The following is a 22,899-nucleotide window of genomic DNA, read 5'->3' as shown; positions in this document are numbered from 1 at the left end:
TTATTGCTTCTTTGTTGACCAGGTTTGTCCCACTAGGCTAGTAGCCACTTTTCAGAGGAGACCTAAGGTGGTATTTATACTATTAGGGGAAATTTGGCTAGAGTGTTGAGGAACCTAACCTCCTAAAGCTATAAAAATAAGAAGCCAATGGTGTAATCAGAAAGTAGAATGTCAGATTTTTTTTTGTGGACACTGGTAATAGATAAATTGCCAGTAAAACGTAAGGAAATATGCCATATAAGAAGAAAAGTGATGTAATATGTTTACATTGACAAGAAGAAGAAACTACGGAAATGAGTGTTTTTTGAAATTTAATACAGTAAAAAAAAGTTATGGGGAAACTATGTAAAGAAGATTATTTGAAGATATAAAATAAGTGGATACATCAAACATGAATATGAGTAAATATGGATATTATAAGAATAATAATAAATGATATGTTGTAAGATTAGATAAAAAGCTATTTTATGTTATATGGAATGACAGAATAAATTTAAATTATATCACAAAAACAGACTTGAACTTCCAGAATATAACAACTAACCATAAAAACCGGAACTTAAGGACTGAGAACAAGAGGCACGGAATTAGTGTACACCACCGTTTATTTTCTCCCTTCGTCGTAGACTTGTGGATAAATGAAATTATGTTTAATGATAAATGGATTTTAGCAACAATATTAAGTAAAAGCAGAGGTGGTTATGGAAAAAAAGCGGGGGTTCTAACAGGGATGAAAATTTAGTATGATTGTGTAAACATATTTATATGTGTTTGTACACTTGTAAATATTTGTCAAAATTTTGTAACTAAGAGTTATTTTTGTATATAAATATAGTAGGACCGCTAGCCTTTTCCATAGGTATCATGGGATCATTTAGGTCCACATGAGCTACCAACAACTCAAGCAGATGGGGTTTTGCTTAATGGCTCAGTCTTTTTATAGTAGTCATTGGTAAAACTCACTAACAACCACCTGACAGGAGCTGTATCATGCATAATTCACAAATCTAGGAAAAGGTCTGCTTTTCCTGGGGGGGGGAGACACACACCAAGAAATGCATAAAATGATCCTTTACAAATAATGTCCTTTAAATGTCAAAAAGCATGGCCAGCTACATTGTTGTAGAAGAATAGAGCTGTGACTGTAACCCAGATGTCGTGTGCTTACTTGTTGGTTCGTGTGTCTGTTGTAGTTGGCATGGAAAGATGGGTGTGTCTGTCCTGGGTTGAGAGTGGAGTAGGCATATGCAAATGCAATTTGGGGGCTTACATTTGGCTCAACAAGCTGCTGTCTGGCAGTGCATGGTGGGTACAGAAGCTTGCACTGGCACAGGGAAGGTGAATGGCCCTTGGAATGATTTGGTGGTGCTGTTGGTGGGTTGCACTTTTCCCTTTCCAGGACTCAGTGTTAGAGTTGTACCATCAAAACCCCTGACTACTGTATGAATTATGGCTCATGCAGTTGACTGTCATCCATTAGTAATGTATTGGGATTGCTGAAGTATGGGGGGGGGGGGTGATGGTTGGCAGGCATTTGGAATAATATATAAAAAATATTATAAAACCATACATTAAAAAGTCCACAAAAACCAAACAGAGGCTGATTGTCAAATGTAGCCATTTTTATTGAGTTGGGTCATCTGAAGAATTAATGGGTCTTATAGGGGTGGGGATATTCTTCTCCTGCAGTGTGAGGCCTACCAGTACCACTGTTAAGCATTATTGCATATTTTTATGCCAGGCCAACAACAGATGCATATAGCATCCTGTTAGGCATTATTGCAAATTTATCAGTGTTGCCTGGTGCATTTTTAAAGGTAATGATTTGAGAGAAACATAATCCTTTTAGATGCACATGGCGGAACTGATAGCGGAGGCTTTATCTATATGTACAGTCTACTGATTTGTGCTGGTAGTTCAAATTAAATAATTTCTCTTCTGTAGTAGTTTATTGTCATGTTTGTTTGTTGGCCTTGTCTCTGAAATTCTGTCCTTATACTCTTCCTCTGGTCTGGCTGACGGAAACTGTTGTAGGGAACTTGGCAGGTGGTTTGTACAGGCAACTGATGGCTGTCAAGGGGGAGTGGTGTAGTTTGGAAAAGTCTGTAGACAGGTGGCAAGCCGTTGGTAGGACTTGTGTCCCAATGTGAAGATGGCAGAAACTTAAACTGCACATGAGCTGTTATGTTGAGTGTTTACATAACTGTACTAAACCTCTTTTCAGGAAGTGGGAGCCGATTTAACCAAAGTAGAAGCCAAATTGAGTTATTTTTGTTTGGAATGTCAGTAATGGAAGTCAGTGTTTGAAATTCATATTTTCACAGAGCCTTATAAATTAGGTGCTGCTCCCACAATACAAACTGGTTATAGTAGTATTTCAACAGATTCTCTCCTTGTAGAATTGTATTTATTTAGTCATTTTTTAAGGGATCAGTCATTCCTAATTTTATCCTCACACCACCCTTGATATTGCCCAGCGTATGCTTTACAGCCAAATCTTGTGTGTGCGTGTGTGTATATGGATACATAGATAATGTACTATATAATAGTGTATATCTATATATATATATATATATATATATATATATATATATATATATATATATATATATATATATATATATATATATATTTATATATATGCGTGTGTATGTATATAAAATGTGCTTATGTGTGAGCATGCTCATCCTGTCATGAGGAGGGAGGTGAGGTGGCTTTGTCTGTGAGTGACAGTATGAAGCAGTGACTAGAGATGTCTAGGAAAAGCAGCTTGGAGTGAGACACATATGCCAGCCACAGGACATATTTTTTCACTTCTCTGCATATCCCAGGGCTTCTTTGTGCAGTGTACATTGTTCTTGACCCATATCCCATTCACTGGTCTACACCAGGGCCAAGCATTCAACAAGAGCATCCACATTTTTCCCTACAAGGAAGTGGTTGCTTGTCTCTTCCTTTCTTAGCTAGCTCATTAGGACCAATATGCTATTCCAACCATGGTTGCAAACTGGAACTTTTCTTCTGTGTTCTGTAACCAAGGGCCAGTTACTTGTGCTATGAATTTATGTAATTTAGAGGTATTTCCTTTGATTGTTTTATACATATATATATATATAAGTAAAAACTCACGTTCTTTGAGCAGTTCTGATGACACTTGCTGCTTTTGAATGTTCTTCTCATTAAGGCCTGGTGTACCAGACTGCGTAGAAGCAGACAGTGCAGTTTAAAGATTTGCTCAAATCTTGCAGTGCAATGGTGCAGCGGTTAATGTTGTCGCCTCATAGCAAGAAGTTCTCTGGTTCTATTCTCAGCTGGGGTACCTTCTGTGTGGAGTCTGCATGTGCTTTCTGCATTCGCATGGCATTCCTCACACATTCCAAAGACTTGTTTGGAGCATTTCTCCCTGGGCCTCTGCTGAAAATAGGATCTGTCCTAGTCGGAATTTCCTGGTCATCAAATCTTAAGTAAATAAAAGTATTTTAAAACATTTTTTGTAAAAGGTCCCATTTCCTCATCTGAATCCCAGTTTAACTAATGCTTTGAGTGTAGTCTGCTACAATTTTTTTTGTGTGTGTGGGGGAGTATGCAGTCCTTTTTGGAGGGGTGTTGTGGGTTTCTAACCTTCGTGTTCTTGAGGAAAAATGTTAGTTAGATAACTGATTAAAGCATTTTATATATATATATATATATATATATATATATATATATATATATATATATATATGTACACACACACACACACACACACACACACACACACACACACATATGTTGATGTAGAATGTTTTTTTTAGAGAGAGAGCAAAAATGGTACCATTCTTAGCTTTACATACACATTGTGCTATATTGAATTGTGCAGTAGTCATGAACAGTTTTATTGTGATACTGAAGAGAAAATGCTAAGTAGAAGGCAGTCTTGCAGCAGGGTAGTTTTTGTGTGTAAGGCACAATTCTTGTTTTACAATGTTTATTTACAGGTAAACAAAACAGTTGTTTCACAGTCAGTAATATGGCAATAAGTAAATCAGAGCATTTTCTCATACATGAGGTTTTGAGACTAGGCTTGTACCTGGAATATGTTTTGTGTGTGCTGAATTCGTACTGTTTGTTTGTGTCTTTCGGCTTTTCCCGGTTAGGGGTCGCCACAGCGGAACTCCGGTCCGCTAATGATTGGCAGTAGATTTTTACGTGCTGGCTTGCCGGGCCTAACGCACAACCTTCAACGAAGGAACGCCCATTCATGCATGTCGACACACAGAAGACGCTCTAACTGAGAATCGAACAGGCAACGTCTAACTGTGAGGTGACAACGCTACCGCAGCACCACCACCACAGTGACTGAATCAGTACTGTTATGCATAAATATTATTTGCTTGATGTTTTTAATAAGAAGAATTTGGTTTGAAATGCTGTGCTTGAGCATATGAGCAGTGATGACAAGCTGTTGTCTTTGTTTCGCAGGTATGCCATTTGCACAAGCTGTAGCTATGACTGAAGCCTTACTGTTATGCATAAATATTCTTTGCTTGATGTTTTTAATAAGAAGATTTTGTTTTGAAATGCTGTGCTTGAGCATATCAGCAGTGATGACAAGCTGTTGTCTTTGTTTCGCAGGTATGCCATTTGCACAAGCTGTAGCTATTCTCCAGAAGCACTGCCGTGTAATCAAAAATGTCCAGGTTTTGTATAGTGAACAGGTGAGTAAACCTAAGCTGGAGTTACGTACATATGAACTTACTGTCTTTTGAATTTGCTAGAAAGATAATGGTGGTGTAATTGTTATTCTTGCCACTCTTTTCCTTATACCATCTCGGACAGTGACCATATATGAGCTAAAACAGCATTATCATTTGCATGGGCTGCAGTTGAAAAGGGCCCCTGGACCAGTCTGCCTACCTGGTTACCAAATAGTAAATAAAATAAAATAAATATATCTACTTTCACAACTTCTTTCAAGTCCTATTTATAAAGGGTTGAGGATGTTAGTAGTATCACCTGTGTGGTGCGGATGGGTGGATCCAGTTGCATCTGTGTCCTAGTCTTGCACAGGTTTCTAAAATTTTGGATGAAATTACAACCATGCTTTGAATATAAATTAAAAGACGATTTAAAAATGAAGTCCCAAATTGCAAGCTTTTGTAGAAAATATTAAATGATAGCTTTTTGATAAGATTATGGGTTTATACTAGGCTAACAACCACAGGGGCCTTTTTAAGCCTAGCTATGTATCTGACAAATTTTGGTAACCTGAGGTTGTTGACTAGGGCTTGGGAGTTCAAGCGTTTGCAGGCTGTCTGTGTCCATTAGAGACATAGGTGCCAGACACGGGGATGAATTTCCAGTTCCCCATCCATTGGTCCAAGTTACGGTTAAATTGGGCTAGGGAAGAACTCTTCTTCACATGGATAGGAAGCCTGTTTCAGAGACTGAGACACATACCTGATCCCACAACATGCTCTGTTTATGTCGCAAGCAAAATTTAAGTCCTAGATCAGGTAATTCTGATGCTGTTTTCCTTACGAATATGCAGAAGGTCCATTAGAGCCAGATACAAGGATGCCTTTTATGTCAGGCATAGATCTCTTCTCAACTGTTTGTAAAAGACAGATAAGGCTTTTAAGTGATCCATGTAGAATATGTTCTTTATGCACTGTAATCTTTTGGTGAGGAACATCTATGTTCATTCCAGTTGCTGCATGTTCCTGGTCAGGTACATACCAAGGAGCGGCATTGTATCAATGATTGGTCTAATGAAGGACAAATGCGGTGGAATGATGACTTCCCTGGACCTAGATGCCACACCCTTGCCTATAAGTTTTCTTACTTAGAATGATTTCCATACTACTGCATACACATGATGCTTAAAGTTCCGGTTACTTTACTTATGCGTCCCCAAATCTGACTACTGGGCCTATTGTTATGGGGTGTGCTGTCAGTGTGGTAATTTCTAGGAGGAGCCAATTTCCCAAAGGATGCTAGTTTGCATTTCTTGGCATTGAGATTTGACTATGGCTCTGGCACTAGTTATTTGCTTCCATCAGCCCTTTTTGGAGGATGTTGGTGTCATGGGGGAATTCTATGACTGCACCTAGTTTACAGTCCTCTGCAAACTTGGCCAGACAGAGTCCATTGACTATGGCCTTGAATTCAGAGAAGTTGATATCAAAAAGCATCAGACCCAGCACAGACCCCCAGAGGGACTCTGCCAGTGACTGACCCCTTTGTAAAGGTAAACTTCTGGGGTATTATTTGTGAGGCAGCTCGCTGTCCAGTGGGTGATGTAAGGTTTTATATCTAATTCCTTGTGTTTATCTACAATGGGTATTGTGTTAAATGCCTTGACCAGGAGAAAAGGTAGGCAGTATGCACTTTTTGCTTTCGTGACCTTCTTAAAGAAGTCCACCAGGCTGAGTAGGCATGACCTACCCTTCATGAAACCAAACTAGGTTGTATCCAGCATTTCCTATGTCAGTTAATCCTTTCCAAGATAATTCTTATCATGGTTTTGGATATGAGACTAATCAGACTTTTGGGTCTGTAGTTTCCAGGGTCTGTAGATGGTCTGTCCTTGTGCAGAGGGATGTTCATTGAAGGTTTGCATTTGCATGGCACAAATCCTATCTGGAGGCTACAGTTAAATAGTGACTCCAGTGATACCGATAGGTTATATTTCATGCTATTTAGGAGGCATCCTGGGATACTGTCTGGCCACATTGATGCAGGATTCTTGGCCTTGGAGAGTGCAATTGAGGACCTATTCCCTGGTGATAGTTTGGAGGAGTTATGTTTGATGATATTTTCTGAGTGGGTGATTGAGGGAAAGGGGAGAAAACAGTAAAACTGGAGCTGAATTTGTTGGCCAGTACATTTGCTGTATCATCTGGCTTAGTGTAGGCTGCTTCATTTACAGTTAGTTTTGTTCATTGTTATGTACTGCTTTTGAGACTGCAAACATAACTAAAGAAATCTTTGTAGTTGTCCTTGGCCTGAGAGGCAACTTTTACCTTAGAGTTGACTTTGGTAGACTTTATTTGCCCACTGAGTTGTTTATTTAGACTGATGATAGTTTTTATCTTGCTGGACATTGCACTTCGTAATTTTGTCATGATTTTCTTCTTTTATGCAGTTTCCACCAATGTGGGTTGCTTTTTTGAGTTTGTTCTTTGCTTATTCCTAGTAGGTACACCTGTTTTAATGCAGCTATTGGCATGATTCTACAGAGTTTCTTTCTGTAAACAAGCATAAGCAACAGTGTTCTTAAGGTTTGGTGTGGGGTGGGGAGTGATTTGAAAATGTTCCAGGTCACTTGATAGTATGTAGTTTGCCTAAGAATTGATCCTAAGTCTTCCATGGTAAGCTGAGGTCCCACATTTTATTTTTATTTCAAAGGAGACAATTTTATGGTCTGATCTTACCAGAGAGGACATTATACTTGGGGGGGGGGTGCAGCGTTCTCCCATCCCATGTTAGTGAGGACCAGATCCAGTATGTTTGTGCTGCTGGTGGGAGTATGGACTGTGACTTGTGTGTGTACAAAGTCCAGGAATTTCTGGGCTTGCAAGTTTGAGGTTCTGTATGATTCCCAGGTTATAGTGGGGTGGTTAAAGTCGCCTATGAATTTGGCATTGGGTTAAATGTTGAGTGTCTCCAGTAAATTTAAGTATGTGTTGTGGGTTACCTGAGTCACAGACTGGGATCTTTGGCTTGCAGGGATATGGTATAGGACTTTACCTATGGTAATTTGGATGTGAAGAAGCTCAAGTGCTTCATACTGTTTGACCAAGCTTGGGTTTGTTTGTTTTGGATGTAAATGTAGACACCTCCATGTTTAGTCCTTGGATGTGCAGTACTAAAAGTGTGGAAAGTTTATACACACATGTCCTAGTCTTTCTGTATGACTGTCTTTCTTCTTGCCTTCAGAAATTTGAATGTTTATTTTTTTTAACATCTTTATTAAGTTATCACTTAAGACTTGGGCATTCAGACTTGATAGAAAATAAACCGTATTAACATTTTTTTCATTTACACAATTATACATTATGTATATGTTTTCTTTCTTTATAACAATACTTATTTTGTCCAGCACTACATAAATTGCTCGATTCCTGCTTTCCCTCAAACCTCACTCCTCCTGAACATTGTTTTGTTTGTTGTTCCCACAAATTCCACGTATTTCAATGCAAGTTTCTCCTTCTCTTTTCTAAAGATCTCATTTCCAGCTATTTACCTTTTTTACAATATTCAGTACTTAAAATACAGCTGGTTTAGACTTTGATTTTCATTTTCTAGTAAACACATTTTGGCAGCCTTCATATCTATACTTAACAAGACCTTACTATGCCCAGACAATTCAAATCCTGTATCCCAACTCAAAAAATCATTCCCTTAGTTACACCTATTTGCTCATTCAATATTTTTGACAGGGTACTCTGTGGGGAATTATTAAAGTCCGCCAACTCATTACACTCCGAATACATATGTTCCTACTTACCTCTTTCTTCCTGATCACACCTCCAACATTTATCATCTACCTGAGGTAAAAAATTTTTGAGTCCATCTATGGTATAAAAATACCTATGCTAACAAAACTCTACATCTTCTAGACTTTGTTACATGTTTAGGAGCCATGCATATGTTCTGTTATTGCTTCCTTGTGAACTGCTTATCCAGTCTCTCTTCCCATTCGTTTCTAACCTCATATGATTGATTCCTATAGTTATCACACACTATTTTATATGCCTTGCTAATTATCAGTTTTTGTAAAGCAGCTTCTGTATTAGATTCAACTAAAAAATCTAACAGAGCAAGTCTTTAAATTAGGATTCCCCTATTCCTTTTTCTTTGCATATACTTTCATACTAATTCCTGATAGGGAAGGCAGTCTCTAGCCTGCAGTTCAAATGTCATCTTGGCCTCTTCCCATTATATTACATTTCCCTCACTAGTTATTTCTTCCCAATAGCTTGGTTCCATTGCCAGATTTCTCCAGTAAATTCCAGCCACCTCTTGCCTGTACTTTGTACCCCTAATTGCAGTCATTCCAACTGGCAAAATCTCCTTTCTCCAGTCTCCTGTTGGCTTAGTTCTTAGAATTCTTTCTGTTACTTTGAATATAATATTTTGTGTAGCTGTTGTCACTGTCAAGGATCTGAGTCCAAAATTCCACTCTTTCCGTATTTATTGAAGTTCCCCTTGCTTTATAATCATCCTTTTCCAATTTGAATTGTAGCTTTCTGCTTGTGTTGTGTATGTGAGCCTTAACTCTCTGACTCCAAAATATCCCTTCAAATCAGGTAATCGTAAACTAACTTGTTCTATTGGAAGGATCAGTTTATCCCACTTGACCCTTGCTCTTTTCAACTCCCAGATTAATTAATAAAGAGTTGAAGGATTTTGTGTCCACAACTTCTCCTCTGGTTAATAAAAGTATGCCTGATGTGTATGTAGAACTAAAGGACTAAAAAAACATTTTCACTGTTTGTATCTTGCTATCCATATACAAAAACAAAAACTTCCATTTTCTCATTTTTCGTATTATCTTTTGTTTAGTCTCTTCCCACATATCCTTAGCTGCCATAACAGAATCCTTTTTAATCCAGACTCCTAAAACTTAATTTTATAATGTCTCCATAAGTACAAGTATTTCTGAACCAATTCTTGTGTGAGTACATAGTTTACAGTTGTAGCCTTTGTTTTATCTTTATTAATGTTATATCAGGAAAAGACTTGAAACTGTCTCAAAATTTTACAAAAAAGCAAAAGTCCTTTTCTGGTTGTATCAGGTACAAAATAATATTGTCTTCAAATAAAGCCAACTTTTCTTAATTACCATACCAATTATACCCTAGAATTTCTGAATCCCTTATTTTCTTTGCCAGTGGCTCTAAATATAACGTAAGTAACAAAGGGGAAAGAGGAAACCCCTGCCTGGTTCCTCTGTTCAGATACAAATTATCAGAGAGGAACTCTCCCACTTTAATTTTTGCCTCCAATTCCTCATATCTTCATAAGTAACCTTATTATTTTATCAGGGAATGCAAATGCTTCCATTGCCCTACTTGTAAAATTCCAATTTACTCTGTTCAGTGCTTTTGCTGCATCAAGACCACCAACAACAGTGGTATTTTCTTATATTCTGCTTCCCTCTGGTTCATCATGGGTTTATTAATTTTGTCAGATGTTTGCTTTCCCTCCAGGAAACCACATTGATCCATATCATCTATAAATTCTGGGAACAAACACCTTTGACATTCTTTTAGCTATTATGAACATAAATATTTTCTAATCATGTTTTAAAATTGAAATGGGCCTGTATGAAGCTGTATCTGATGATTCTTTACCATCTTTCAGTATTACAGCCACTGCATCTTTCTTCTAGTATGTTGGTACTTCCTCTCCTTTTAAAGTGCTGTTAAAAAAAAAAAAACTTCTAGATTTGATCACTTTTTTCCCTAGCTTCCAAACTTCCACAGGAATACTATCTATTACTGAAGACTTTCCTGCAGATTGATTATATATCACTGTTTTTATCTCATCTTGTCCTATGTTAACTGTTAATTGTTGAGCCTCATCAGCCTCTTAACCTTAGCATACATAAGCATGTATGCTTTCATAAACATTTCCATTTGTGCTGTTTCTTGATTTCCACATTTCTCTGTTATACAACTTTTCATAAAATTTCCAAAATATTTCCAATACCGCTACAGGATCTCTGGTTATTTTTATTGTTATAGTCTCACTAAGTTTGGCAACAACCCTTTCTAATTTCTGTTGCCTAAATTGTCATGCTAAAAGTTTTTGTGCTCTGGAGTTATCAAAAAACAGTTACTTAACATTCTTTCAAAGCTCATGCATGTTATACAGATGCTCCCTTATTTTCTTTTTAGCACTCTGTGGTTGTGCCTCTTCTTGCTCTGAGATTCCCCTTATTTTGCAATACTTTAGCCTTTGTCAGCCCCTCTAAATATTTCCTGTTTCTTCTTAACCATATATTTTTTTCTTTTATTTCTACTCTATTTTTAAGCTACACTTTCATTGTATCCTACTCAGTAGCAAAAACTTCTGAAGAAATTTTTATCTTCCCCAATACCTCTTGAATAATTTCTACTACCAATTTCTTAAATTCCTGTCTTTTTAACAGGTAGATGGAGAAGCACCTGTGTCTGATTTTTACTTCATTACCCTGCATTTTTTATCTTAGCTGTTGGTGCATGATCTGCAATAGTTATTGGATGTGTTTGGACGCTTTTAATTAAATGCACATGTTCCTGGGAAATATAATTTCTGCCTAATCTAGCTCAGTTATTGTACCCTGGGAAATAATGTGTAAATTCTCTGAGTTCATCTTACTGAAGTAACATCTTTAACACCAAATATTTTCATAAATTTCTTCAGAAATCTACCCATGTTTGCTATATTTTCTCTTTTAGATCTCCCAGATAAATCCTCACTGTTGCAAATCAAGTTCAAGTCCTCTCCTATAAGTAATATTCCCTGCTGAAAGCTGATTATTTCTCCCAAAATGTTCTTAATCTCCATAATACAGTTTTAGGTGGAATATACATACATGCCAGCATAATCCTCTTCCTTTGCCAGTAGCCCCTTGCTACCACAAATCTACCAGTATTATCTCTTTTTTTTTCCTCTTCTATCACTGTTGTAACTCCTCCAGCAACTAGTGTTAAGTACGTCTTTTTCCCTTTATTCTTGTATTCCTTTCTTTATTAAATTCACGTGTTCAAGTTGTTCCAAACGTGTCTTCTGTAGCATTGCCATTTGCATTCTGCATTTCTTAATATAATTTAGTACTCTTACCTTTTTTGTGTATAGCTGTGAAGCAGTTCATGTTCTGAAATAATATGGCTAGTGCAGCCGTTATCAGAAGACGTTATTATTCCCACCTGCTATATATCTCAGCTGTTCTGTTACATGCACCCAGTAATGTCTTGCAGGTTGATCCTTTATACAGTTGTTTCTTGTCATCTCTACGTCTGTCAAGATTGTCACTCCAGATGGGAAGTAAACCCACAATCCCTGGCTTAGGAGGCTAATGCCTTATCCATTGGGCCACTGCAGCCCTTCAGTTTGAACTTGTGCCATATTTTACAAGACTTTTTTTTTTTAATGACAACCCTCAAAAAAGCACAGACCCTCAGAATACCCCCATAACCTATTAACTTAAAACAAAGACACAAAACTATGTACATCTTAAAATAGTAAAGTTTAACCCTCTTGATCGGAACAGTTGTCCCAAAATGATAGCTGCACCCACAAGCATTACCTAACCTAAAATTATGGATATTTCTGCTAAACCACATGTTGCCACCTGTGTTCCTGCTTACACTAATTGTTGTCTGTTCTTGTCTTATATTTATCCCCCTCCCAGATTTGAAAAACAGCTTGCATATTTTCAGAAAACATTAACTTTTTTTAACCTTAAGAAAAAGTGCTTTTGCAGTGTTCTAGTAAATGGATTCAAATACCAGGAGAACTGCCATCTCTTATTCTCATCTAGTAATTTCAAAGTTTATTTTTACTAAGCTGCTTCCACCTGTTTCTTTTAATTTTACATTTCCATAAACAAACAATGTCCAGAGCTCTCGAGATTTATTGCCTGGACCTATAGTCAGCTTGTCTGCATGGAAACCAGAATTTACAGCTGCCCCCAGCTGCAGACTTCTAACTTACACTGAACATTATTTGCTAAAGGAAACTTTTCATTACATTCACAATGTTGTCTTTTTTTATAGCATACCTGCTTATATGGGAAACTTGTTATTAGATTAAGCCAAGGGAATTAAGCCAGGCATTCACTTATGCAAAAGTAAGAGAAAACTTCTCAACTCTACATATATTATGCTATAATCAATGCACTTTACAACCCAGCTCCATCTCAACAGCCCATGATTACAGCATATTAACTTGAACATGGTTTTGTCCAGCTTGTCTTCTGTTTTTTTATATTGTAATACCTACATTTCTAAAAATTAAAAAAAGAAAAAAAAACTTGTTTACTATAGTATCTTTATCACATGCAACACTCAATGGAAATGCTTTACTATATAGAATGCAGTTCATATCATAAAATGTTTTATACAAATACTGTTCAGAACAAAAATTGTTTTACTTAGTTTATCTTTTTTTTCCTTTTTCCCTTTTAGTATCCTTCAAAACATTAACGACATAACGTAGGGTATACTTGTATGCCTTTCAGTCCCCCAACAAGATTAACAATGTCAAAAAAAAGTCCAGTCTATCTCAGCCACTTTTTCTTGTAAAGCCATACTTCCGAAATATGATTGATGTTTTATAATCTCACATTTATTCACTAATTACAGTGTTGCTGGTCATCTTCCTGTTCATCTCTGTCTCACAACCCCAGACTTCAGTTAAAATCCAAGGTGCTCTCATTTCTTTTAGTCAGTTTCTGTTTTTTTCTGTCAAGCATTTTCCATTGGAACATTGGGCAAGGTTTCACTGGCAAAGTCTCTGTATGGGCTTTATTATCAGAAGAATGAGAAGGAGAATCCCCTTCTGTTTGATGGCTCACTTTTTTGTTGAACAAACTTGTACATTTCCTCCTTTGCTTGTCTTGCTTCAAAAAATGATTTTGATCCTCCAGGCTGCCTTTAGTTCAGTTTTTAGACTGTATTCTTGGCTTCATCTTTAGGCTTTGCCTGATGACATTAATGTCAAATGTTTAGATGCTCCTTTGGATAAGAATGGTTTTGGATCTGCTGCATCTGAACTTTCCAAGTCTCTGCAGGACAAGGGTAAAGCCTTGCAGGAGTTGAAACATATTTTTTATTTCTCTATTCCCAAATTTCAGAGGAATTTTCCCTCTAGTCTGCTTTTTTCATAGGCAATCTCGTCCTCCTCCCAAAGTCAAGAAGGATTTTAGGCATGTGCCTCATGTTAAGTCTGTTCAAATTCCTGCCTCACAGAAACCTCCTTTCCAGAATTAGCCAGGTTCTATTTGATAGTTTGCTTCCTTCTGCCATCTGCCAGGTTCCCTTGTTCCTCCATCTGTCCCTGTCTCTTCCAAATTGGCCACAGATAACTTCAGACTCTTGAGTTCTGTCTCTTATCTGTCAGGCTTACTTCATGGTTTAGAAATCCCTTCCTCCCTTTTCAGGCATTCCTCAACCTCCTTGGGAGCAGATCTCTCACTTCCCAGAGGGTCTTCATTTTCTTTTGGCTCGACACCATTCAAAGAGTGCCTCTTTCCCAGATGTGAAAAGGATTTTACTTCAGGATTTTTCTATTCCCATGAAAGGAGAGCACTTGGAGACCAATTCTGGATCTTTCCCGGCTGAACACATTTCTCAATATCCCTTCATTTCAGATGTTATCTCTGCAAACTTTGTTTCCTCTTCTTTTACTCTGCTCCCTTCTGGATCTCAAGGATGCTTACCTTCATATCACCACCGATACTTTCTTCACAAGTTTCTCTCTTCCTTGCATTTTCAGTTTTCTGCTTTGCCTTTTGGCCTCTCTACTGCCCCAGGGGTATTCACCAAATGCCTTGCTCCTCTCATTGCTTTTTGTAGGGTTCAAGGAGTTCAGATCTTTTCCCTGTCAAGCTCCTTCCCCCAACACTTTGCAGTAGGCTCTCAAGTGTACTAAATTCCTGTTACAGACTCTTGAGTTCACCATAAACTTCCAGGAACCAGTTCTGACTCTTTCCCATGATCATATTTTCCTCGGCTGCAGGATTCAAATAGTTGGCATCCCTACTTTCTCTCAAGGCTCTTTCTCTAATTGCCTTTTTCCAGTCCCTTCTTCCTCTGCTGTCTGTCTCAGCCAGGGAATTTCTCAGGGTTCTCTGGTTCATAGCTTCCACCATTCCCATGCTACCTTTGCCGAGGCTTCATACGAAAAAGCTTCAGTGGTACCTCAAGACAGTATGGCTGCCAACATTGTCATCCACTAGACTTCCTGATACCTTTCCTTCCCTGTCTCAAGCTTGAGCTTCAGTGGTGGATTCACCAAGTTTCACTCAACCCCAGGGCTTCTCTTTCAAGCTCCAGTTCCAACTCTAGAGCCCTTTATAGATGCCTCAGACAGGGGTGGGGTACCTCCTGTGGCCCCCTCAAGATTCAGGGTCTTTGGCTTCCTCATCAGAGGTCTGCTCACATCAGTATAAATGAGATGAGGGCTCTGTTTCTGGGTTTTCAGGTTTTTCATTCTCTGTTTCATCCTGGGCCTCTCAAAGTTTTCACATACAATACCATAATGATGTGGTATGTCAACAAGCAGGGGGTTACAAGGTCCTTTCTTCTCTGCAGACTTGCAATTTCTTAAAGGCATCTTTCATATCAGACCTCCTAGGAAGCTTGTTCCACTTTCCTGGGACCTCAGTTTTGTACTTGAAAATTTGACTCAAGCTACTTTGAGCCTGCTTATTCAGCTTCCTTACAACAATATACTTGGAAGGTTCTTCTTTTGGCTGTAACTTCAGCCAAGAGAGTGTCTGAATGTCAAGCTCTCATGGCTATTCCTTCCTTCTTTCTTTAGTTTTCCACAGAGACAGGGTGTCTTTGATCACTTTTGGCATAAAAGGATTAGTACAATGAGTTATCCCTTAATCAGTCTATAAATGTTCCTTCCTTTTTTCCTTCTCCACAGTTTGGCATTGAGAAGGTTCTTCACACCTTGGATTTGCATAGACAGATCAGATGTCATTTGGATAAAACTAAAGTTATTTGCAAATCTGAGCAACTTTTTGTTTCTTTTCATCCCAGGACTTTGGATTTGGCTGTCTCTAAGCAAAACATCTCCTCCTGAATTTCTAAGGCCATTTCTTTTTGTTACTCCTTCATAGAAAATGTCTTTACTCATCCGTAAAGGTGCATTGTACTAGAGCAATTGCCTCCTCTGGTGCTTTATTCAAGGGTCTGTATACCAGTTCCATCCTTGAGGCAGTTACTTGGTCCTTTGTCCATACTTTCACTAATCATTACAAGTTGAATGTTATCTCCAGGACCAGGTCAGACTTTGCCAGGGCTGTCCTGCAAGGGTTTGTAGAAGGCTCTTGAGGTCTTGTACTCTCCCTTTGGTAAAGAATACTGCAACAGTGATATGGAAGACCATAGTACAGTTGTGTAAAATCTTTACATATTAGTAGATGTCCTTCTCTTCACTATGGCAGTATTCGCTGCCTCCCTCCTCCTCCCTCTGTTCTTCCTTTTTCCCTGTATCTTTCTTGCCCTCCTGGCCAAGGGCATCATTTTCTTCTTCTTTTTGCTCCTTCTGGATGCACAAGTTATCCTTGTTCCCTAAGGGAATTCTGTTGTTCCTGGGGCTTTTTTAGTACTGAATGTATGCATCTGTATTTCACCTTGAAGCCATATGTCTTGTGCAGGTAGCATATGTGTGCTGTGTCTGGAGGGACTAAAGACTTTGGTATGTTGGCTGGACATTGGTCTGTCCTTGCCAGGAGGTCCCTTAGGAAAAGAATACTGCAACAGTGAAGAGAAGGAGATCTGTTGTTATGGTAAGATTTTACACAACCATACTTTTTCTCATCGCCAGGTATAGAGCCGACACATGGTGTGCCCTTTCAATTTACAAATCCTGCTGAGGAGCAACAGTCCAGTTGCTTATTTGTGCTTTCAAAAAAATTTATATATTCTGTTCATTCCAGTTTCTGTGGTGCAAAAGAACATCTCCGGTTTTGTGCTCTGTCCTATAACTCTACCATTTTTTTGAAATTGCTCTTCTTAAGCAGTTTCATACTTAGCCAGCCTTTTTTTTTTTTCATTTCAATCTCTGATGTTTGCAGTTTCATCAGTTCATTTGCTGTTTAAAACTTCTGCCATTTTCCAGCCTTTTGTTAATTGCGTTGATGTACTCCTTCAGTGTTTCATTTATTTTAATCAGCTCTGAGCATGTTTGTTTTATTTTTTTCTCTTAATTACTGGAAGCTAAGTCTTGTACAAAGTTGAAGCTTGAACTTCTTTTTGCTGAATAACTGCAAGATTCTTCCCATTCATTTTTCTCTTCACCTTTTTAAGTTGATTTTCTTTCAGGCTCTCTAGGTTTCTTCTGTGCTGTCTGTCATCCAAGCAGTATAATTAATAAGCATTAACTAAATTTTACTAAAACTGGCAGAATTACTTGGCCATATTTCTCGGTTTGTTTTTCACACCGGAAGAGCTGAAGTTGAGCTGTTGATGAATATGCAGCCATCTTTGAAGTCTGTTATTCTCTATTCTTTTTTGTGCTAAAGACAAAAATCTCACTGCCCATGCTGGATCTCAATGGCCTAAATCTCTTCACCTTAAAAGAAATCTTTTGTATTGGTCATAGTGCTGTCTAGCCTATAAGGAGGAGACTGGATGTGCTGCTTAGACCTCCAAGTCACATACCTCTTCATCATGATTGCCAAGGAGTCCAGGAAATGTCTACATACTAAGGTTGTAAGACTGTACCCTTTGGTCTCACCTCTGCCCCTAGGATATTCATCTAATGCATGTCTGTAGCTGCATGTTACCACAGACTGCAGGGAGGCAAGGCATTCTACTACCCAGATGACAGTCTTCTTAGTGCACCATTGATGATAAATCTGGTGGACATCTGGGTTTCTCCACTCATTTTGTTTGTCTCTATGGAGGTAGTAGTGAATCTTTCAAAAACTTGTTTTCACATTTATCATATCAATTACTGCTAAAGTAGCCTAAGCTATATGGGTTATACCTTGCTAAGGGTATAACAGCCAGCCAGCTTCCAATACTTCAGGACACCTTCCACATGACCAAACCATTAGGCAGTTTGAGCTGAGCTGGCACTGGTTTGGGTGCCAAGTCCTTCAGAGCTTTCTTGCTGCTGAAGAGAACTGTCCTCAGCGGGCTTTCAAAGATTGACAGTCAGTTTGTGCTGTTCCCTTGCTGTGCAGATAAGCTCCCTTTGGGGTGAAAAACTTCCATATGCTATTTTTTGTCTAATCTTACTTCCTGCTTAGGAAAATATTTTTCAGACTAGAAATGTCTGTTGTTCATTGTCATGTGACTTTACTGTTATTTTGAAAAGGAGTGCACATATGTTTCTGACAGTGTAAAAGTTATTTTAAACATTCTAAAACATTTTTTTTCTGTGCAGAATTTTGTGCTGCTTAGTTTCCTCGAGAAAGAAGCACCATTTTCAGCTTGCTCGTGTATCAAACTACTGGTCCCTCGGTCAATCTTCCTTTCAGCCACAAAAAGCATAAGTTAAACAGATTTTGCACCACAACAGGTTGTTAGGGTCCCATCAGTGAGTAAGGGAGAGATGGTCTTGGGAAAGGGATCAGGGAAGGTGCCCCTGCTTAGCCAGAATGTTGTGTCCATTTTCTGCCAATAATAAACCTATTTGCCCCCAACTTTCCTGTCAGAAACCAAAAGCAAAGCATTTGTCTTGTACACCAGTTCTGGACAAGAATAATTTATTATGTCTGGCTCAGGATCTTGTACAGGTTAACCTTTCTTGTCAGGTGTTTTTTGTTAAAGGAAAAAAGAAGCCTTCCTTTCACTGAAGAGGTTCCAGAAATTGAATCTTTAGAAGAATGTGATGGAATAGATGCAGGTTTTTGTCCTCCGATTTCTGATTCAAACTCTGAAGAGAGCTTAGTATCTGAATCTCCATGTGAGGGATTCTCGTTCTCTGAAACTATTTCAAGAATGTGCCGGTGTTTTTAGTGGGAGAACACTGAGATTTCTTAGTAAGTATTATGAGTTATTAAAACTGAAATTCCCAGCATCTTCACCCATCTCTCTGACAGCCAGCTTGCTGCACCTTAGAAGATGGATAAAATGTATAAAGTTCCTCAGGCTTTTAAGTTTTTATACATTCATCCCAAACCTGACCCAGGAGCTATAGCTTTTTTTAATCCAAGTACTGCTAAGCATTTTGTTCTAATCTTTCCCTTTTAGACTAGGATAAGAAAGCAAATTGATAAGTTTGGGGAACAATGTGTATGCTTCTGCAACTTTGATTTTTAGAAATTTGAGTTGTCAGGTTTATAAGTTAAACCTTCTTGTGGAGTAATTGTGAAAGTATGAGGAATGTTTTATTTGTTGCTCCCTTCTGGGAGGAAAAATCTGATTTGTGTGATTTTCTCTGTTCCATTTTTTCAGGTCAGTGCTCATTATTTAAATTGCATATATGATTCTGTAGACACTGCATCCAGGGCTGTGGCCACTGGTACTGTGTGGAGGAGGTTTACCTGCTGCATTCTCATAACCTCCCAGAAGATGTAAAAAATGAGATTTTAAATTATCATTTGGCTAGAGAGTTAGTTTTTGGACCCTCTTCTGTGGAGGTTATGAAAAACTGTGATGAGATAGGTAAGCTGATTAAGGGAATCTCTTGGATTTTTCATCCCTCCTCTAAATTTTACAGGGGATTTTCTGCACTGTTGCCCAGTTTTGGCAAGAAACAAAATAAACAACATCAGCAGAAAACTGATAAACCGATGTTTAAAAAATGTCAGTGGTATGAAGGTTTGAAAAAGGAAGCAATAACCCCCCCCCCCAAGAACAAAGGACAGTTAAATATGGCAGAGGGACTATATAAGGGGCCTGTTCTTTCCTCTCACCCTGACTGTCCTTTATCCTTTCCAGGAAGTTTGAATCTCCATTTCTCTCCTTAGAGAAAAAAAATTCTCTAAAGCAGGCAAAAAATCCAATTGAACTTGTATTAAAATTGATTTATTTACTCAACACATAAGCGCTTTTGTCTAACTCTTAAGATTTCATTAGATAACACTCACTCGAAAGTGTTACCTAATTATACCCTCACTAAAACGTCACAACTTGACAAAACAGCTTGTCTTGTTAATTATAAAATATTGAAATCCAAAAATTAAAATCAGTAACATAACTGAGCTTTTTATTAAAAATTATTTGTTAACATAATATTGTAATTGATGCTGTCATTCAAACTTGGCAGTGTATCACCCTGCAACCTAATCTGCCATATTCACTCCTTATATTCAAGTTCATCATCCCTACTCCCTATGTAAACACCTTTATCTGCATCAGTTGCATCAAAAACAAATTTCTTATAATTTGTATATAACTGAAAATGTATAGACAAAGCATTAACCTTGTTTTTAACCTTTATGGCATACATGGTCTCATATATTCTTTGAGTATATGACTTTTACCAATGTAAAAACTTTCACATGGTGTACAAGTTGACCCATAAGCAATATACTATTATATGCAAAATACACAGGGGGTTCTATAATGTATTTCTCTAGCCTTACAGTAAAAACTAGGATGTCCTGATATAAAATGACATACATTATTCATATATTTAAAAGTATCTACCTTCCTTATTGCATTTGTATCTGTAGCATAACCAGATTGAAAATTTTGTTTTAAATTCCTTGCCCTTGTGCTAATAAACAAGGGGCTATCACTCAATGTTTGATGTTTATCATGAGTTGCCATAAAAATGTATCTGTGATTACAAATGATGTCTTTAATATTACTGTTGCTAGGTGTGCTATACAGGGCACAACCTTACTTTACAGAGGCTGCTAGGAAAGCCCTTGCATCCAGATATCTTCACCCAACTCTTCTTTCTGCTGCACCAGTACATGTAAACCTACAGTCTACTCAAAAACTAAAACTTGAAGCATATTACAACAAAATTTCCAAATTCATAACAAATTGCTCAAATAGAACCCATCACAACAGATCATTAAAAAAGAACATCTCAAGTGGCTTGAATTATCACACTGCCTCCATATACTGAGCTACTGACGGTCCACAACCAGATTTATAAGCCAGTAAACTGTCCGTAATTGAATAACATCCTACAGTGTTACTCTCAACTCAGAAACCTTTGCTCAAGCAACAAAAACCTACTAACAATTTCTAAATCCAGCAACAATGCAGTAGACTTATTATATTCGAGCTATGGGAATAATCTACCAGTTCTACTCAGACAGTTAGATAAGCTAGTACCCTTCAAATCTAGCATGAAGCAATTTCTAACAGAGACTTTGATAACCTTCTAACCCCACAAGAATAAAATTATTAAAACACCCAAACAACAGACATAGACAGATACACCCTCAACACCTATCTGAACTTACCATAGTAACTTTTCACCCACCCCCTTACACTAAACTCTCCATTTTCACAATCTAATGCATCTGTCACACGTCACTGTAGTCATTCTTACTATGCTACCTCAGTTGAAAAACTTATTTCCGCTCTTCTCCCTCCTTCAATTTATGCTTAAATATCAACCTTATTTTTTGACATAGTCTTTTACACTAACTCCTGTGGAATTTAAATAAATATAATTTTGCACCGTCTATACTTACCATCTTTGTACTCTGCCTACTTGAATGTGAATGTAGTAGTGTTATTTGCTCTGTACTGAGCGTGACTATATTATCTGTTGTGATTTTTTACTCCTCTTCTGCATTACGTAGTGAAAATCCCATATTGTGTGTAACCTCACAGATTTTGTGTGAAATGTTCCTACTACTGTATGTAACAAACTGAACATCACTTACGTCAATGTAATTATTTTATTTTATTTATTTATTTATATTCTGTGCAACTGTTCACCCTTGGCCTCTGCTGAAGAGGGACTTTGAGCTCATATGAACTCCCTGTTCAAGAAAAAACAATAAATAAACAAACCAAAGGGATCGCTACTTTCCAGTCTCTTTTTTTTATTTTCCTTTTTCACATTAGATTGTACCTGTTTCTCAGCAATAGCTAATAACCGTGCCCAACTTAACTTCACCCACCATTTTCGTAACCATTGCATCTAAAAAAAAAAAATAGTCTCTTAATTATAACAATATGGAAATTTGAAGAAATTAGTATCCTTTTCCATAAAATCCAGATGTAATTTAATTCCTTTGGTCCATATAAAAATGTCATCAGTAAATGTGAAATATCATTTCATCCTACAATATAAAGAACCAAAGGGCAAAAATAGCCAAACTGGCATAATTTCAGACCATACTTGCCACCCCTCTCTGTTGATGAAATAAAGTGTTGTTGAACATAAAAAAAATATTAAGCTCCTGATGTAAACATTCACCAAAAAAGTGTTTATCCCACAGAATAACTCTTCCCTTGAGTTAACATATACAACACCCATTCTATGCCTACATCATGAGGCATGGTAGTAAAGAGATTTAGTATTCACTGTAACTAATAAAGTCCCCCTGATCAATATCTAACTCTTGTATCCTACCTAAAAAATGATTGGTTTCCTTAACATACAAAGGACTCATCTTAACCTCCAAAAAAAAAACACTTTGTATAGCTTACCATTTTGTGCTGGCACAGTGGCTTAAATGAGGGATTCTCTGTGTCTTTGAATATTTTAAGGATACTGTATATCTTACCAGCTGCAGGATGAGTTTACATAAAAAAAAAAAATTTTTAATGTAAAAAATGCCTTCAGATAATTTTTCACACAGCCATGCATCAACTTGTCTGTTGAATTGGTTCTCCTCCTTAATGTTAATAACTTTGTTTACTGTGGAATCCTTTAATAAGGGCAACAAGGAATTATTGTTGTTTACCACATCCATTAACACAATTTCCTCCCCTTATCGCCTTTCATGATGTGGATATTTTTATCGACACTAAGTCTTTCAACTGCTGCTTTTTCAAGTTTGGATATGTTATGAAATGTATTAGAGAAATTCTTATCACAAACATTTCTGATTTCCCTCTTGTATACCTTCTCAAAAGCTTAAATTAATGGATGCAAAACATGTTTACAAGTTTTAGACACTACAAAATCGCATGAATTAACTGTCACTTTTTCCTTAATCAAAAAAAAAAATTAAAGTCGGTCTCTGTGTATAGCCTTTTAAGTTAAAAACTGTTTATCACATTCACTCCACGTGAAGCAATAAACAAAAACCCTTTTTGTAAC

General features: G+C 37.5%; 1 protein-coding gene across 1 annotated transcript in view; it reads left to right on the top strand.

Moving 5' to 3' along the window:
* Nucleotides 1-22,899, top strand: part of PHAF1 (phagosome assembly factor 1) — a 1,784,739-nt gene that overhangs the window by 369,552 nt on the left and 1,392,288 nt on the right. The window contains exon 2 of the mRNA XM_044081838.1: nt 4,615-4,697. Coding sequence (XP_043937773.1) covers nt 4,615-4,697 — 83 coding nt within the window. The remainder of the gene's footprint in view (nt 1-4,614; nt 4,698-22,899) is intronic.

This window comes from Protopterus annectens, chromosome 8.part1 (genome assembly GCF_019279795.1).
Source record: "Protopterus annectens isolate FY-2018-M chromosome 8.part1, PAN1.0, whole genome shotgun sequence".
Taxonomy (NCBI): Eukaryota; Metazoa; Chordata; order Ceratodontiformes; family Protopteridae; genus Protopterus; species Protopterus annectens.
This window is presented reverse-complemented; position numbering and strand designations above follow the sequence as displayed.